This window comes from Buceros rhinoceros, unplaced genomic scaffold (assembly GCF_000710305.1).
Source record: "Buceros rhinoceros silvestris isolate BGI_N320 unplaced genomic scaffold, ASM71030v1 scaffold5730, whole genome shotgun sequence".
Lineage (NCBI taxonomy): Eukaryota > Metazoa > Chordata > Aves > Bucerotiformes > Bucerotidae > Buceros > Buceros rhinoceros.
The window spans coordinates 27,089-45,377 of record NW_010388899.1 but is presented as its reverse complement, the minus strand read 5'-3'; the positions used below and the strand labels follow the sequence as shown (position 1 = coordinate 45,377).

Sequence of the window (18,289 nt, the reverse complement as noted above, 5' to 3'; positions counted from 1 at the left end):
CTCCCTGTCCTGTGTGAGTGCTGAGCAAAGATCATGAAGCAGAGCCTTTGCAGTTGCACCTTGGAGGAGAGAGGCAAAAGAAGTCACACCAGTGATGGAGTCTGCCTGCCAGCAGCGTGGCAGCCTGGGTGGTTTTCTAGCTGCTTTTCTCTCGCCTTACATTTGTGAATGTTAAGGACTTTGTTGTAATACCACCCCCCCCACCTCAGACTGGGTACTGATATCTCTTGAATACCATGCTGGTGAATGCAAAGTTTATTCTGCCCTTGTTCAGTTTATTTCCTTAGACATCGGCTGTTCCTTCGTATTAGGGCTATTACTGAAGTAATGTGACCCCTACTTACCTCAAAGTGTGGTTTAACCACTTTTTCCAAGGGTATGGAATAATCTACTATGAAGTCTAAAAATGTGCAACTTCAATAATAATAGTTTCTAAAGGGTGGGGGTTTTGGGGTTTTTTAATTATTTTGGTTTTTACCCCAACGCTGTGCAGGGTTTTTTCTCGCTGTTCTCCCTCACTGTAGGAGCAACCCCAGCTTGGGTGCTCCCACTAGAGGGCAGTTGAACTAGCGTGAGTATCCGATGCGTGTACCTGTGCGTCAAGACAGGGTTTTCAAATGGGGATTAGCTTTTCTAGGCTGAACAGCAATGTCCGACCTCTGTTGCTGCTTGGCAGAGCCTAATAACTCATCTTTCAAACCGTGTATTTGAGCTACTTCCCAGGTAGTCGTAAGTAACGTAGCACAGTTAAAGGCACAGTCTTTGGTCTTAGCACTTTAAACATACTTAATGTTTCTCAGTTTAGAGGGAGTCTGAGAATGGTCAGTTGTACCCCTTGAGGTACAAGCTCAAGCTTCCAAACTCCTTTCCCAATTATTTAAAATACTGTTGTCAGGTATATTTTAATATCTATTCTTGATTTACAGGGAATGCTGAGCTCTCATTTCTTTAATTACTTATATTCCCACTGTATTCTTTGATTCCTGCACTTATAACCTGTGTACTTCACTAGACACTACAAACCGAAGCGATTGCTGCAATCATAGCCGTCACTGCTGCTGAATTTTGGCATTACTCCTGCTCCTGGAAATTTACTTTGCTTGCTTTATCTATTCCCCGCCCCCTGTCATTTTCCATCTGGCCTTTGCTGACAGTGGGTGGGGACGGGGGTGCTTAAGTTGTTGCGGTTTTTTTCCCTTTTATTTTCATGCCTGTAAAAGCTCCATGTCCCAGCTTAATTAAATTCAGCAAGAAATATGAGGAGGATGGAAGGAGGTTCCCAAAGTTGCCTTTCAGGACAGCAGTACAGGAGAGAAGTTAGAGTTGGGGCAGCAGCGGGTTATGGGTGTCTTTACCTGCGAGACAGAGAAAAGTGTGGAGATTTTAATTTGTTTTTTGTTTTTATTTACTGTTCATAAATGAATCTCTGTAACATCACAAAAGCAGGTGGTACTGCTGACTGAGAAAGGAGAGGTGGTTAGAGCTGGTAGGGAAGAGGGGATGTGAGTCTAAAGTAAACAAAGTAAACCAAAGTATCCGAAGAGATCCGCTCGCGCCGCTCTGCCTGTGCAGTTTGTTAAGAGGAGGGAGGAGGAGCTGTCTCCGAGACTGTGCTGGCACAGGGAGGAAAAGGTGGCCACCAGCCACTCCTACTCACAGTAGCAAGCCTTTCGAGCAGAGGAATTGAGGAGATAGATGGGGTTGCTGAATGACAGAGAAACTTTCCAGAGCTCTTTCCTCTAGTAGGAACGGAGGCAGCAAAGAGAAGGGAACAGGTAGTCCTGCAAGGCTGAAGTTCCTCTAATGCAAGAGCTTATGAGCCTGACACTTAATCGCATGCGTGAAATGCTGTTGCTACCCTGCTCCTGGTTAGTGATGGTAGGGATGTATTAAATCTGGACTCATCTCTCTCTGTCTTGGTCCTTACAGTATTGGAAGGACATTGCAGTTTGTTTGCTCAGTCTTTATCCTGAAGTTCAGGTTCAGAGCTTGAACAGAACTGTTTGGGTTTTTTTTCTGAAGCGGGTGCCTTTGTCTTCTGTTTGCCTTATGCTGACCATAGGCCTGAAAACTATTTTGCACATGGATACTTACATAAATGATTTCTGCTGTATTTGTTTGTCACTGTAAGAGAGTATCAGTCCTTTTGGTCTAATGTTGGTTCTGCAAAAACACTTTTGTTTTCTTACCTGAAGACAATTACCCAGTAAAATCTGTGTAATATTTTGCCAGCAGTTATGAGACAATGCTTTAAGGATCATTTTGAATTTGTCACGTCCCACGTTATTTCCCACTTCTTGCACAACCTATGGCTGACTCCAGGACCCTGTCTAGCTGCGGTTCCTCTGAGCAGCCAGACCAGTCTCACCTGCTCACCAAGCTCATCACTAAATGGTTTCTGAAAACTTTGGCTTGCCACAATGCGTGTCACATTCATGCTCTCTGTTAGGGGTCTCCTAGTATTGCCGCTGTCATCTAACAGCCTTTCTTACTGCATAGTGTCATCACACTACCAGGACAAAGGGAAGTTGTCTTATGCTGTAAGGAGTGTGCTGGTTTTGGCTACAGTAGAGGTAATGATGTTCTTCATAGTAGCTGTTGTGGGGCTGTGGTTGGGTTTGTCCTGGAAACTGTGTTGATAATTCAGGGATGTTTTTGTTATTGCTGAGCTTACACCACTCAAGGCCTTTTCTGCTTCCCACATCACGATGCCAGCGAGTAGGCTGCTGGTGCACAAGAAGCTGAAGGAGACAGCTGACCCCAACTGACCAAAGGCGTATATTCCACACCACATGATGTCATGCTCAGCATACAGAGCTGGGGGAAGAAGGAGGGGACATTCAGAGTTGTGGCATTTGGTCTTTCCAAGTCGCCATTAGGTGTGATGGAGTCCTGCTGTCCTGGAGATGGCTGAACACCTGCCTGCAGACGGGCAGTGGTGAATGAACTGTTCAGCTTTGCTTGCACGCGCAGCTTTTGCTTTACTTATTAAACTGCCTTTATCTCAGCCCACCGCTTTTCTCACTTTTACTCTTCCAATTCTTTCCCCCGTCTGGTGGCAGGGAGTGAGCGAGTGACTCTGAGGTCCCTGGTGGGCAGCTGGGGTCAAACAACAACAGTCTTTTTTGGTGCCCAGCATGGTGCTTGAAGGGTTTGAGGTAATAACAGATTTGAACAGAATGTACCAGATTGAATTTATAGCTGTTATTGCTGTTTAGCTATTAATTGGCAAGCTCCTCTGCTGGCCACGAGGCTTGCTTGCCTCACTGTATAATAAGGTCTATTGCTTATCCGTGGCTGCTTTTTGCTTTCTCTGGTTGCTGTAGCGCTTATCACCTTACTCAGCTGGGCCAGGGAACATTTTGATAAGGTCAGTGGGCGTGCACCTGGGCTGGCAGGTGGCCAGGGCATTGCTGCTGTACGGGACAGGCTGGAACTCCAGAGTGGACTTGAGTCAACAGAGTAGTGATCTGTGAATAAGTCCGAGTGGGAGCAGGACACTCCAAAGCCTCTGTGGGGTGAATAAGTCCACACTAGAGCAGATACATCCCGAAGCATCCGTGGCTGTGGTTATGTCTGTGCCACAGCAGGTATACCCCTGAAGGGACTGGGATCAAGGGTAAGTGCATGCTGGAGAAGGTACACCTCAAAGTAACTGTGACTGTGGATATGTCCATACTGCAGCAGGTACACCTTGAAGTATCAATGGCTGTGCGTGAGGTCACGCTGGAGCACCTCAAAATGTGTGGCCAGGGTAGAGCCCTGGAGGGACTGCAGTCAGGGGTAAGACCATGTTGGAGCGGGTTCACTCCTGAAGGTACTGTGTGACTGTGGATAAGGCCGCGCTGGAGCAGATATATCTCTGAAGGCGTTATGGTCAATGGGGAAGGCCATGCTGGAACGGGTGCGCCTCAACACGGCTGTGGTTGTGGATAAGTCTATGCTGCCTCAGTTATTGCCCTGGAGAGACTAAGGCTCCACTTGGAGCAGCTACACCCGTAAGGGGCTGCAGTCTGTGGATAAGTGCGAGCTGGAGCAGGGGTCGTTGCAGTTGCAGTGCTAGACCCTATAACCTTGTCCAAAGGGACCAGGGTTGGAGATTGTAATGAAAATACCGTGATTTGACTTGCATGTTGTAGGAACCACCTGAACCCATGGAGGACAAGCCTTACAAGAAGCAGTGCAAGCACAGCAGTGACCTGACCTGAGCTAATTTAGTGCCCGGTAACCCCACGTGACACACCACCTGTCCTGCCCTCAGTGACCACCACAGCAGATGGAGGGCAACGTCATGGACTAAATGAACTCAGTGGACATTCTGAGAACATTCACAGACGTTTTACAGACATTTCACGGGGATGGTCCATAGACTAAGGGAACGGTATCTGTGTATGGTATCAAAGGGTGGGAAGGGTTGTGGTGGTTAGTGAGAATGTGTTGGGTAGTGTGAGACCTGACCACGTTATAAATGATGTGGAGTAAGGAATGGAGAATGTCCTGGTTTGGCTTGGGGTAGTGTTAATCGGGGTTAAACCGTGACAAGGAGCTGGGAAAAACCAATACCGTGTGCTGTATTTATTGCACAGATGTTCACCAGTGTACAGTATAAAGAGTTTGATAAAAGCTCTTCGATTGCAGAATGGGTCTGGGGTTCTCAATGGCAACTTGACAGTCTGTTAGACTGTAGACTGGGAGAAATTTCCATCAGCTGCAGAAGACCTCTTGCTTTCAATGTGTGTACTGCAATGCTCTGCAGTTCTCTTCCTCTGTCTCCAGCCTGCTGCTGTAGGGCAGGCCTGTCGGTGAGCCAGCCCACAGTCTGCCTCTCGTGGCTGGCTTTACTACCGTGCTGGTGTTTCTGTACAGGGCAGGAAAGGAAGGGTGTAGAGCTGGGGCTCAGAGACCACTGGGGAAGATCCTAGAGCAACGGGTGTGGGTGCTGTCAGTTGGATAGATACTTCTGAATAAATGCAAGGGGTATGTGCCAGCCTGTGTTTCTGTGAGAAGGCGATGTCTTTTCCAAATTATGGTGAATCTGTATAGTTCAAAAGTGTGTGAATTCAAGTGAGCTGATCTGTGCTTAAGAAGCAACTGGGAGAAACCAAAGGGGCTGGCTGTGTTATTTCAGCTTCTTGGTCAATTGCTCAAGTCAAACCAGGGTGAGGGTGGCTTCGTATCTGCCTGCTGGGCAAGCGAGTAAACCTCTCATCCCTTGGATTATTTGTCCCCATTTCCTTATGCGGTCAGCCCTTGCTCAGCCCCGTCTAAATAGCTTGTCAGACAGTCTCACTGGGATATTGTTCCGTCTCACTGGGATGTTCCGTCGTCTCACAGAAGATGCAGGGAAGGGGGGCTTCCTCCGTCTGCCTCAGGTGTGGGGCCAGTCCTGCAGGTGTGCAGCATGAACTCCTTTCTGGGTCGCTCGCCTGCGTGCCAGGTTTTCTTACAGGGGTATGGTTCAGCTGCCTCCTCAGATGCAGAGTGCCCTGTCTTCAGCTTTATCTTCTCACACCTGATCCACCGTGCTCTCCAGCAGCTTGAGGTGACTGACGCAGCAGACAAACAATGCACTAAGCTTTATTTACCTCACACATCCTTTTCATGTGACCAGTTGAAATGCTGTCATTGCTGGCAGCAATTGCAGATCCTTTCCTTACCGTTACGTTTTGATAGAAACAAAAAAAGATCCTGGTCTCACAGTCTGATACGCAAAAGATCCACATTGCTCCCAGGCTCACCTGTGCAAGGAAAGGGCGTTTCAGCAGAAACACCAAAGACTAAGCAGGCACAGAGAGCAGCAGACAGCACATAGGATCAAGTTCCACCTGCCAGCAGCATGCCTGCCACAAGCACAGCCCCTGCCCTGTGCTGCTGCTGCCTCAGGGGCATGGCTGTGGTCCCAAACAGGGAGCTGAACCTTAGCAAAAAACACCTTAGCAAAGTAGATCAGGAGCGGTTTTAGCTATTGAGAAGCATCCAAGGCTCTTCAGCATGCCCCAAGAGCGTCCTGTTAGCAGCAGCCCCCAGGTTCTGAGTGTTGCGTGTAGGGGACTCCGCACACCCCCTTTTTGCAGGAGGCGAGACCTTTCCCAACCAGCGAGGGACTGCCTTACGGCACTGCTAGGCACTGACCGCGGCTGTGCAGGTGCTCCTCCTCACAGGTCACCAAAGCAGGGAACATTACCGGGTACAATTTGATGTTTTGACTCTCAAGATAACTGGAGGGCTTCAGTCCAGAAAGCTACTGAATAAATTTCCCAGACTTTCTTTAGGTGTGGGTTTGGGTTTTTTTCCCCAGTCTACACTTGAGTTGCTGATGGAAATGCCACCACCTTTTGCCACTGCAAGGTAAAGGCAGATGTGTTGGAGCTTTGCTCATGAAATATTCCTGAAGGCGTTCTGTATCTATACGGGCTTTTCAGAAGCGGAGCTTTGGAGATTGAAGCAGCTGTGCAGAGGCGTGCAGAGGCGGGCAAAGGCACAGCTCCTGTCGGGTCACAGGGAGCCCAGACTGTACCAGGGTGCTGGCCCCATTTGCTGCAGGGTTAAACAAGTACAGCAGGGATGCTCTGTGTGCGTGTGGGTCCTGCAGAGCCCAGGTGCTGTACCTCAGTCCCTGCTGAAGTTATGCTGCATCCATGCCCCTGCCCAGCCTTGCACCTAGTCACCCACACTGCCATCTCACCTGCCAGGGCCTCCAAGCCGCCCTAGTTCTACACAGTGAACTGCAGACTGCATCCAGCTAAAATGCAGCTTTCCCTCCACACTGCATTACCTAGTCGGTGAAATCAGTTTTCTGGTTTGTTTTTCTAGTTGTCTGTAATGGACAGGACAACATATGACAGGGATGACAGGAAGGAGGGTGAGAGGGAGGACTACGGACAAGGGTTGCTCAGCTGGGTACCCTTGCTGCATCAAACAGCAGCTCCTGCAAAGTAGGACGAGCCCTGTGCCGTCCTTATGGTTGTGGGGAATGATGGAGGAGCGCCATGTGTCGTGGCTCTGTTCAGTGCCCAACATTGGCCGTCGCTCGGAGGCTGTAGTGCTGCAGGGTGGTAAGCCAGAGGAGAGCCTGCGCGACCTGGCCTGTGGTGTGGCAGTAAGAACAGCCAACTCCCCTGCCACAGCCTGTGCGCCCGTGCCTTGGTCTACAGAAAAAATCTACCCCTATTTAGGGGAAAAACCAGCTTGCACTACTCTTTTGGTAGCTAAAAATACTCCATAGCTTCTTCAAATAAACGTGCCACTTCTTTCACACCTGCCAATTCTCAGGCTTTGAAAAGTCGCTGCCTCTCCCAGTGACAACCAGCTGGATTTGAATGCCCACATTCTGCAAACAGGGCAAGTGGCCTACGTGCACCGACAGACCTCCCCTGTGTTCCCTGCATGGTGTGGTGTGTCACAGATACTTCATCTCCGTGAGCAAACTGGAGTCAAGGCAACGTGCCAATTCACAGTGAGACTGCTGCCTTTTGGACCCGTCCGGATACGGGAATGTGCTGCTCAGCCCCATGGGGTAAGCGCAGCGGGTCTGACCTTCGAAGGGTGGAAAACCCAGCGTGTTTGGAGCTGCTCATGCCTTGAATTTCCTCCAGTGTCCTCCTAAGAAAAACTAGCAGGTCTGCTCTTCCCTCACCTCTCTCTCGAGCATAGGTGTCCCTACAGCCACCGGCGGTAGGTGTGCCATTAAAGGAGGCACATCAGATACTCTGGAAACATCCATGGATTGTACAAGCCAGCGCTGACCCTTCCTGAAGCAGGTGGATGTAAATAGGTTCTTCAACGCAGTAACAAAACTTTTCCAACCCAGTCCTGCCTGGGACTGTGACAAGCTTGGGCTGGTGCGTCTTACACTGAGTACGTTGCTCTGTCACACAGATCCCTGCCAACGTGACGCTAGTCACAGAACGCGGCACTGCTCAGAAGTGTCACTGGGGACTAGCTGCAGGCAATTAAATTCTTTAACTATTTTTGGTAAGACTTAAATTATGGGGAGGAAGCTTCATAAAATCCATATTTTGGACAGATGGTACATGTCATTTTTTAGCTGGAATAGTTTTGCGCTAAAATAAGGCTTTTACACTAAGTGCTTTGAACAGGTGAAAAATACGTTTAACAGTAAGTAACATCCTCCTTTTTTTCCCAGTTTGCCCGTGCAATTCAGATAGCAGGTATTATCACTGGTGTTCCAACCCACAGTCCCATTCGGCTTGACCACCAGCAGTGTTAGCCCCGCACAGCAAAATGGCTTTCTCTCACGGACAAAGATAAGGCAAGAGCCAAGGAAAGCTTGTTCTTCCCTGAATTATCTGCTGGGTCTTCCCAGAACACTGCTAACCCTTCCTCTCCTGACATCCTTTCAAACCCTGCCATGGAACTTCAACTGCTTTGATGAAGCCATTTTGATTATTAAATTACCTGGGAAGGGAAAATGTGGATTTCTTCCTGCTTGGTACAGCAGACTCAGAAACGACTTAAAACCAGATTGTCTCCCCTAGATGAAAAAATGACCTGCGTGGTGGATCTGTGGTCATGAAAGATCTTTGCTCCCAAGCGCCCAGAGGTAAAACATGAGTGCTACATCCCTTCTGACCCTGCTGAGATGAGTACAGTGAAAGGAACTCTGCCAAGAGTCCTTACGATGACCCTTTGAAAGCAGAGGCCCTCTCCCTGTGCTCAGGCATGAGCCGTCCCGTCACATCTCGTGAGAGACAGAAGCCCAGCAGCCCCCAGTCCCAGTGCTCCTGGCTGCCTACGCCACCCCCGGCGCCTCCCTTGCCTTTCATGGCCAGCTGGCCAGTTCTCTCCGGTCGTTGCTGCCCAGCCTAACTACGACGCTGCCATTTAGTCAGTGGGACCCTGCAGGGTAAAAGCTCCGATGTAACGGTTCAGATACAGGACAGGGTGGTGCAAGCTTGCTGTGGAATAGAAAGCTGTGCCATGCGCTCTTGTGTGTTTTGTCAACTTAGTAGCGCTTAAATAGAAGCACCGCAGACTGACGAGGTAAGATTAGGTACCCACGGGCCATGTTTTTAATAGGAGCACAGGCTGAGGGTTGCCTGGCACGTCTTGGTGCAGTGGAAGCGTGACAAGGATGCCAGTGCGCACCCCACGGACCAGCTCCTCCTCTGGCCCTTAACCTGGGCACAGGCAAAGCAGGAAAACCCATGTCAAAATGCCTGCTGTCCTCACCCACGGGGGAGATACAAGCTGCCTGTGTGCCTGTATGGCTGGTGATGCTGAACAGAGTCAGGCCACGTAGCAGCTCTGGGGATGGGAATGGGGGGCAAATTACTTGAGCATTTTGATGAAGTTTAGCTAACAGCTTTTACCCTGCCCCAAAGAAGTTTCCAAACTTGTTGTTTAGATCTTTTTCTGAAGAAAACATTTTATTCATGTCATGTTAAACCAAGGTTTTTATTTCAAAATGATCTTCTGTCCCTCCAAATGCCCATCCATACCTTTGTTGCATTTTAGGGTGAAAATATCTCAATTTCTTGCAGCTTGGTCACTAAAGGGAAGAATCTTATCTTTTATTAGGTCTTCACTTCGACCAGGTGCTGCTTCAGGAGGTAGACAGGAAGGGGCGGCTGGGTTATTCTGTAACTGCAATGCCCAGAAAACACAATTCTTGCTGGGGTTAGTGTTATTTGCAGCTTCTTTATGAGAAACCGGCATGCCCTGTGTCACATCAGATAGCCCACGAGGTTTTTCTACAATGGATTACCTCTGGCAATGTTTTCCAGAGAGTTTGTTTCTTGCAAAAAGACCAAAGGTAATGTCATTCCTGTGCTAATACCTACAGCAATCATGTCTTTGAAAGGTATAATTCCACAATAAGCATTCCAATACGCCTTATTCTCCCCTGGTCATCTGAATAGCAGTGAAGTTCCTCAGGACTGTGTTTTCGGGGAGCGTGGCCCCAGCCTTGGCCAGGCAGATCTGTGCACTGCCCCAGCTGTGGGAAGGAGAGGGGAAAGGAGGGAACAAACTACCCGTGGGCTCTTGGTCTTCCAGTAAATCTGTACGTGGGTAATTTCCTAATCGCCCAGCCAGCATCTGGGAATCACCACAGAGCTCCTTTCAGATCATTTAATAGTCAAGCCGTTGCATGAGGAGTGGGAGCCAGCATGAGAAAGAGGTTTAGGGTTAGCGGAGATTAATCCTAAGTTCCCAGAGGACACAGACAGTCCGTGTCAGAGAGCACCAAATGTAATATGTCGTTTCTGTCACTGCTTATACCTGATTCAGTAAGGCACATACTGACACAAACGAGCTGGGTTTAAGCAGCAGATTCAGACATGAAATCGGATCAGAAACAAAATTCTAAACCGACCTCAAAATTGCTGGGTGATGGGTTGGGAGCACTTCTGAAGATAGGTACGAATTAAAGCAAACAATAAATTGCTTATCTTTCTTTATATCCCGATCATTTAGGCTCAGAGAGCAACCAGGTGCTGGGCATAATTGGGTGGGGGCCAGGATCCAATCAGCGTCTCTCTGCAGAGAGCTTACTGCTGCTCATTGGTGTCCTCTGCCACTGGGTTCATATAAGCTCAGCGCTGGGGAGCAGCAGAGGTGCTTGGCTGGTACACTGAAGGTGGTAAGTGTGGCTTGTCTGCTACCGAACGTGTGGCTTTTCTAATGGCAGACTGCATGGGAGCCGTGGCTACTAACCAGGTAACTTTGTGGTGGTGGAGAGGCTTGGAAAGAGGAGCAAGCTGGTAGTCTCTGCTTCTCAGCCTATTCAAAGGTTGACTGTGAGCTGGGGAGTGCCTGTGCTTTCAGCAAGAGCTGAATAAATCTAAAAACTGGGGAGATTCTGGCTTTGTGCTACAAGGTCTGTTGGGTGGTGGAGAGTGTTGTCTGGAAAGCTTGTGTAGCCTCCATCCTTGGAGGTTTTCAAGACCCAAGAGGACAAAGCTCTGAGCAATCTGGGCTGATCTTAGCACTGATCCAGCTTCAAGCAGGAGTGTGGACTGGAGACTTCCTGAGGTCCCTTTCAGCCTGGGTTGCTTTTAAAAGTTCTGTTAAAATGATGTTGCATTTGTCTTGCTCAGTGACAGCAATATCTTTTCTTTAAAATGAAGCAAGAAAATGGCATTTTGATTTGAATAGGTCAAGTTTGCATTTAACTCTCTCTGCCCTGTTGACTTCATCTCATTATCTGTCTACGTAATCAGTGCCCTGATTTTCTTCCTTTTGAAGTCATCAGTGTGGTCTGATAATCTAATCGTTGCAGTCTCCTATCTGCAAAGTGCTCTACAAACTTTAGCCTATGCTCTTAGTCATACTTTCAGTAAGTGGCAGCAGGTACAGGACTGTGTAGCAGTATGCCTGGTCTCTTGGCTTGCCTCCCAGCTCCCGTGGATATCTCCACTTATCCTTTGTCCTCCCATGTGCCATCTCAAGCTTCTCTGTTTAGAAGAAAGCAAGGGGGCTGTTACAGGACACCTACAATAGGTCAGATGTATTTGATGGCTAATTGGATGATAGCTGAAGCTTCAGGAAGTGCTTAGGAGAGATATTGGGACTTAGGTAAGAGTTTTGGTAATCAAGAGAGGATGTATCTATCTTTGCTTTGTGTTGTAAGGTGACTTGTAACTGCAGTGGAGGTAGCATGAGAAGATGTCTGCGCTGGACGTTGTTCTTCTTAGGCATCCTTGGCTACAGTCAGTGTCCCAAGTGGCCCCTTGCCCCTTTCTGCCTGCACTTCCCACCAACCCTGTGTGGTCACGGGATGTGACTGCTGAGACCATCAGCAGGGAAGAGTCTTGCTGGTGTTGTGTCAAAGCCTCCAAAAGAGGGGAAGGTCAGATTCTCCCCATCCTCCTCGGGGCCAACACCTACCAGGGCAGGGAGCCACATGCTGGCAAAGAGGGAAAAGACCTGCAAAAGCAGCCCTAATAATTTCAGCTCACGGGCTCTGTCTTTGCACCGCCACCACAGAATGGTGAAAGTGGGCATCACCAGAGGAAAAAAATAAAAGAAAAAAATTTGGAAAATCTAATTTGCCAACATTTTAATTGGTAACGGGCAACTTCAGTTGTGAAAGCGTGCTAACTCCCTCTGATTACATTGCAGCTTATCTCTTCTTTACTCACAAGTGACTTTTGCTCCTTCTCAGTTAATTCATTAGGTAAATAAGGATTTGCTGGGGGAGATACGTGCAAGGCCAACACAAATCCTGCCTTGCAAGGGAATGAACTTCCCCCCCCCACCCCTTAATCCCTCACAAGAAGCAACAGGTTTGGTGGAGGTGGGGAAGAGCACTGGGAGGCAAAGTTTGCCTGCCAGGAGAGTTTTCATCAGCCTGGCTGCAAGGTCTGAGCCATTTTGGCATGACCATCCTTCACTCTCAACATCTCTCACAGCTTTGTGGGGCTGCGTCAGCTTCTGCAGAGGAGAAAATGTGTCTCAATGTCTGACTTCGAGGCAGCCTGATGTCCCCTGCCTGCTGTCCTGCTTCAAGCTTCAGCTGTGGGGCCAGCACCCTCCAGATGCCTGAGCATCTCTGGCTGAGAAGAGAGCTTGGCTGCACATCATGGACCATTTCAGCTGTCTGCTATGGCTAGAATAACGGTGTGGTTCATTTCTGTTTCAGGGACAATCCCACACGCAGGCAGTGAACCGCAGCCTCATCTTCCCAGCCAGTGGGGAAATTTCCATCACCAGGAAAGCACGGCACCTACCTCAGGTAGTCCTGCTACGCTGCTTCAAAGAAGCCCCTGCCAAGTGGGTGAAGCAAGCAAGAGGGCAGAAGGAGGATGGCAGAAATGGTAATTAAGGCTGCCCTTGAACTTGCATGACACGCCATAAATCAATTGGATAATCAGGACCCAGCCATAAGCGCGTGCCCGGCCGTCGTGAGTCAGCTGGGCTTTGCAGTCACTGCAGGCAGCGCGGGTGTCCAGGAGGGGTGGGGCAGTGGCTTTATGATGATCTGGTATGAAGATGATGCTCTGCACGTCCATTGGCCTCCGCTGTCCGTGCGGCATGTTTGCTCTAGCGTCCTCTTGTCAGAGGCCTGAATTCCCTTCCTAGAGGACAGGCAGTAGCTGGAGTGGGTTTCCTCTATACCTTTTTCTTTGCGTAGCAGGTGTGGTCCTTCTGCAAGCTGTCCTCTGTGTTTGGAAAGGGAACACTTCTTTTTCTGTGTCACTGGTTGGGTTCTATCAGATTTCAAAATTACGTCTTTGTTCTCAATCTGAAGTAAAATGTAGAAGGAATGTCCATCACCACGCCCTCAAGAATTTGTGCTACAGTAAAGTTAACTAGCGCTTACATTCAATGTAGAAGGAATGTCCATCACCACGCCCTCGAGAATTTGTACTACAGTAAAGTTAACAAGCGCTTACATTTGCTCTGCTTCCAAAACGCACCACTGCAGGGGTGTGGGACGATAGGGCAGGCTATGCTGCAACAAGCAGCTTTTTCATCATCAATTGAAATAAGACACAAGTCTCCAGCAATGGTCCTACTGAGGTGTGTGGTGCCTTTATCCAACAAAGGCTCAACCAGGGCAAATTCATTCTGTGAACAAGCCAGAGAAGAAACTTCTGATTACCAAAATCATGTGTCTTCTCTCCACGTGGCTGGTTTCCTTAGCACAAAACCGGCGGCTGAATTGCAGAGGGGGCCACACCAAAGCTCTGTGTATGTGTATTCTGTGTATAGGTACCAGCAATACAGACAAGCCAGCACAGCAAATTACGGTGTTCCCAGAGCGTGGGTACCATTAGGGCCAGGGAGTTCAAAAGGCACTGATCAACTTGACCTTTGCAAACTTGTTTAACTCTTTTCTCATTCCACTTTTACCTGCCTTTCTCCTATAGTTGTTCCTTGTAATTGCATTTTGCCTTATTTGATTCTGAGAAACTAAAAAGTGTCTGAGTCACCTTTTCCAGATCTCCCAGGATGTACAGTCTGCTTTCACCACCTGCCTCATTCCCAGTCTGATGAATAAAAAGAGCTTTATTTAAGCTCTTTTTCTGTGGAACATGTTCTGTACCCCATCGCCTGCCTTCCCTTACATTTCGTTTCTATCGGTTATCTCTTCACTTTTGATGCCCTTGGATGCCAGAGTAGAGATGTCCTCTGGCCATGTGAGGCCCACTGTCACCGTACGTTACTGCTGGGTTGACTTAGCTGCAGTTTCTTCACTGCTGGGGTGAAAAATGCTGCTCTTGACCAAATAATTAAACACAGAGCACCAAATTTTCTAATGGAGGCCATGCCTCAATGTACATTAGAGCAAGGGAAGGTTCTGCTGGAGGTGGTGGTCAGATGATGGTTTACCATGTACGTGGACTAGTATATCACTCCAAAAGAGCAGTTCTATGCATCTGGAGAACTGAGTTTTTGAGATGCTAGTAGGGATGCCCCATGCAGGCCAACCGCTCTGCCTTCATACCCAAATGTCATTTCTTGCCTTTGAAAATCATTACTCAGGCACCTACCTGCCTGCTTTTCCTCCCAGGTGACTGTGGGTCTTTATTTCCACAACACAGGAGCAGACGAAGGCAGGCCTGCTCGTGAAAGGGGGGTGTGTGGGAAGTCAGGAAAGCAAAGCCAACGGCACATGGATTCTTCCCAACCTTCCCAGCCGGTGCACATGGACAGCTACAGCTCCTGCCACCAAGTCTCCACACTCCCGCATGCCCTTGTAAGTAGTTCTTTCTGCTGGTTATTTCAGACTGCAGACAGGTCGTTATCTTTTTTGAAGATGAAATACTATTGTTACACTAGGATGATCATGACCATAAGTCAGTAGTTTGGCAATATATTACGTGGTTTATTTTGGCCTGTTTTCCAGAAGGCAAAACCCACCTAGTATCTCTGCTCCAGGAAGAACTTTCTCTCTCCCTTTAATCTTGCAGAAAGATGTGGCTGGCTGGAGAATCAGCAGCGTGTTTTCCAACACGCACTGGAAAGTGTCTGCTAGTTTGCGGCATCTCATTTTAGGATAATTAAGACGAACATATTTTAGAAGTAGATTTCAACCAGGAACTTGTACGTTTCTGCAAGGCGGACTCCAAGAAGAACTGAAGGCACTCCCGATTGCAAGGCACTCAAGGAGGAGCAGTAATGGCTCTTCTGGCTGTAGCATAATGCACACATACACCCCAAAGCTGTTGCACCCATCCCATTGTACCACAAAGACAGTAACAGTCATGCTGTCATCAGTCTCAAAGGGCCGCGGCTCAGCTACTCTTGTTCGTTTGAACAGTCTAAGGCTGTGTGCGCGATTTCTAAGTACTAGAAACTCTTTGCTAAGACACCTTAATGAAAACACATTGTCAGAGCCTGGGCTTTTGAATAAGCAGAAAATGGTCCATGCAGAGGTTGCCCACTCTGTGTAAGTGACCCAAGAGTGCAGCGAAGTGATTGCTGTAAGTGGCTCATGTCCTCACAGCAGAGGGTTTCTCTCAGTGTGAGGTAAGGCTATCAAAGTGCTCAGACTAAACAAGGTGAGAGGTGCTTTAATGGCCCGACAAACCAGACCCAGACAAGCTATTAAAGATAAGGCTGTCCTATAAATGTCAGGGGAACTGTGGACACATCTCTGGCTGTGCCAAAGATGTAAATCAGGAATTCAGCTCTAGCATATGAGAAACTGGAGCCCTTGGGAGGTGCAGCACTGCTCTGTGTGGATGCCTGCCAGCAGGCAGCTGGCTGGGGAAGCTTCATACCACATGCCAGGCAGGACACAGGCAGAGAAGAGTCACTGGCATGTGAGAAGCCCAAAACAGCTTCTGGGTTTGTCCCTGAAAGGATGGAGGAGTGGGCTCACAGCCTCGGAGCTGATCCAGTAAACGTGCATCCAGGCACTCACCCAGAGCAATCCCTGCAGCTAGCGCCTGAGGATAGGGTCAGGGCTTTTCAGTCAAACTGGTTTTTTTTTCCTCAGTTATCATGCTAAGCAGGATAACATTCTTGGTCTGTAGCAGTTTAGCATCAGGGTGCCACAAGGCAGGACTGGTGCCAGCACCCATCCCACTCCCAAGCCAGGAGATTGAGCACCCTCCCGGGGATGGGCTCTGGCTGAGGGAGCCCATGCAGTGACACTGGGGCGGGGACTGAAACATAACCCACTGTATAGATGTGAAGAAAACTGAGTGTCACATGTCACACTGTTGGTTTTACTTCGCAGCTGAATGTGGAGGGGGTTGTTTGGTTTTTCTGCTCTAGGTAAACCACTGTTGGCAGCCGATGTAGCAAAAATCTCTGGACTTTCTGAGATTCCTATGTAAAACCTGATAGAGTTTTGAGGGCAGAAGCAGAGGATGGGGGCAGAGGGAGAAAACAAGACGTTATTTTAATTGAGAATATTAATTATTCAAAATTTTCCAGAGATATACAAAGGTAGATTAGTTCTGATATCCCTTGAGCCAATTCTGACCCTCTAACCTCATTGAGAAGAAGCTAGAGTCTCCTTATGCCACGGCTCAAACCCACTGAAATCCCTGAGCATTTTGGTGGCTTTTAGAAAACAGCTGCAGCTGAGGGGGAATCACATTTATTGAGTTACTGCCTCACATTTACCAGCACTCAACGGAGGTTGCAACGTGAGCAGTAACGCTTTCCACGAAGGGAGAGGTAACGGCATGTGTGTAATTCTCCATCAGTTCTGGGCTTTAGATGAAAGGAGGCTGGCTACTTTTAGTAGTAAAGACCTGCACTAAATCAAGAGCCCTGCGCTCTTGCAAAGCCAGAAGTGTTTGTATCATGCTTGCAAAACCTGGAGGGAGGTGTGTGTCTTTAAGTAAATCAGCACGTCATCCCTGTACCATATGGACTTTCTGTCAGCAGACAGCCATCTGCCTGGCTGTGTTTGCAGACAAGGATAACTTGGGTTCAAGGTTCAAAGGATGATAATAAAGGAGAGCTGAGCAGTGAGGGAGTGGGGCTTTCTTACCCCCCTCAGATGGGCTGGCTATCAACTGGGGCAATACATCTGCGGCCCAAATAAATACAGCTCTCGTGATTATTTTCCCTCTGTCTCTTAAAAAGTTCAAGGACATCAGCTCCCTGGCTGCACGGCAAGGTGTGTTCCATTGTGTGCTGGGCGAACGAGTCTTTTTTGTGCTGGTTTCAACAGCTGTGACGTGGTTCTTGGCTGCTGCTTCTGACAGAGACTAGCAAAACCAGGAGGCTAGATTGCACTGATCCAAGAGCTCGGTTTAGTTATTTGCAAAGAAGCCTCCAGAGTCGTCTGAGGCTTGGAGCTGTCCTTGGAAGTCTGGGAGTCCTGACCAGGCAAGAAACAGTTGGCCCAGCTGAAATGTGACAAGCAGAGGTGGTGCTGAGTAGGATGGAGGAATGAGGAGGAGCCTTTTATTCTGCACAACCTTCTGGCTTTCTCACCTACCACGTAAAATCCTGAGGCTTGTCAGCTCTCCTCACTTCACTTAGTTACAGGCCTGGCCCAGGGCCTCACAGAACAAGACATTTCAGAACAGCCCTGAGAATTAATTACCCTGTCTTTTATGCAAAAAATTTAAGTCATTGTAAGAGTGATGGAAAACCGTAACTAGCTCCTGTTGCTGTTAATTGCCAATGGGGACCTCTTCTCTGGCAGTTGGGGTGTCTCTTGGTGGCACTGTTAAAGTTGGTAAAAGTTGCTGAAGCCTTCATGTTATTTTGATTTGACATATTTCTTTTTGTTTTTTCTTCTTTTTTTAATGCATTATTTCAGGCCAGAAGAAACAAAGATCTTGCCCAACATCCTGAAGAAGATTGGCTACACCCCAATGGTCCAAATCAATAAGATTGGGAAGTCCTATGGGCTCAAGTGTGAGCTCCGTGAGTGTCCCCTTTCCACCAGGTTTTTCCATGCTGTGAGATGAGGGTGAGGGGTGGTGCTGGAAGGTGGCTTCAGAAGAGGCTCTGTGGAGAGCAAGTACAGATAAGGAGAGCCCAGTGTGGCATGTGTTGAGTACTCTCGCTAATTAGGTTCCTCTACAGTCCTTTGCCAGGCCAAACAGGATGGTTTCACGGTACAGTGAGCAGGGGGTTACTGGCAGTGGAGGCAGATCTCCTCCTGGATAACTGAAGCATAAGCTCAGAACAGAGCTGGGCTGCGTCTGGGGATGGATGGATGACATCATGGCAACAGGCAGGGATGCTGTGGCACCCAGGATGGCACACTATGCACAGCAGAGACCGACCAATGGTGCTGGGATAAGTAAACGGGCACAGTGGAGCTTTTGCCTCAGTTTGTCCAGCTTGGGCTGCAGGGGATGCACGCCAGCACGGACGCTGGCTGCCAGGCAGAGCTCCCACACAG

The 18,289-nt window shown here is 48.6% G+C and overlaps 1 protein-coding gene across 1 annotated transcript in view; it reads left to right on the top strand.

Annotated features, from left to right (window-relative positions):
• The first annotated feature begins 6,976 nt into the window (after positions 1-6,976).
• LOC104489726 (cystathionine beta-synthase-like) overlaps positions 6,977-18,289 on the top strand; it is a 35,841-nt gene continuing 24,528 nt past the window's right edge. The window contains exons 1-3 of the mRNA XM_010131926.1: positions 6,977-7,099; positions 14,511-14,665; positions 17,699-17,805. Coding sequence (XP_010130228.1) covers positions 6,977-7,099; positions 14,511-14,665; positions 17,699-17,805 — 385 coding nt within the window. The remainder of the gene's footprint in view (positions 7,100-14,510; positions 14,666-17,698; positions 17,806-18,289) is intronic.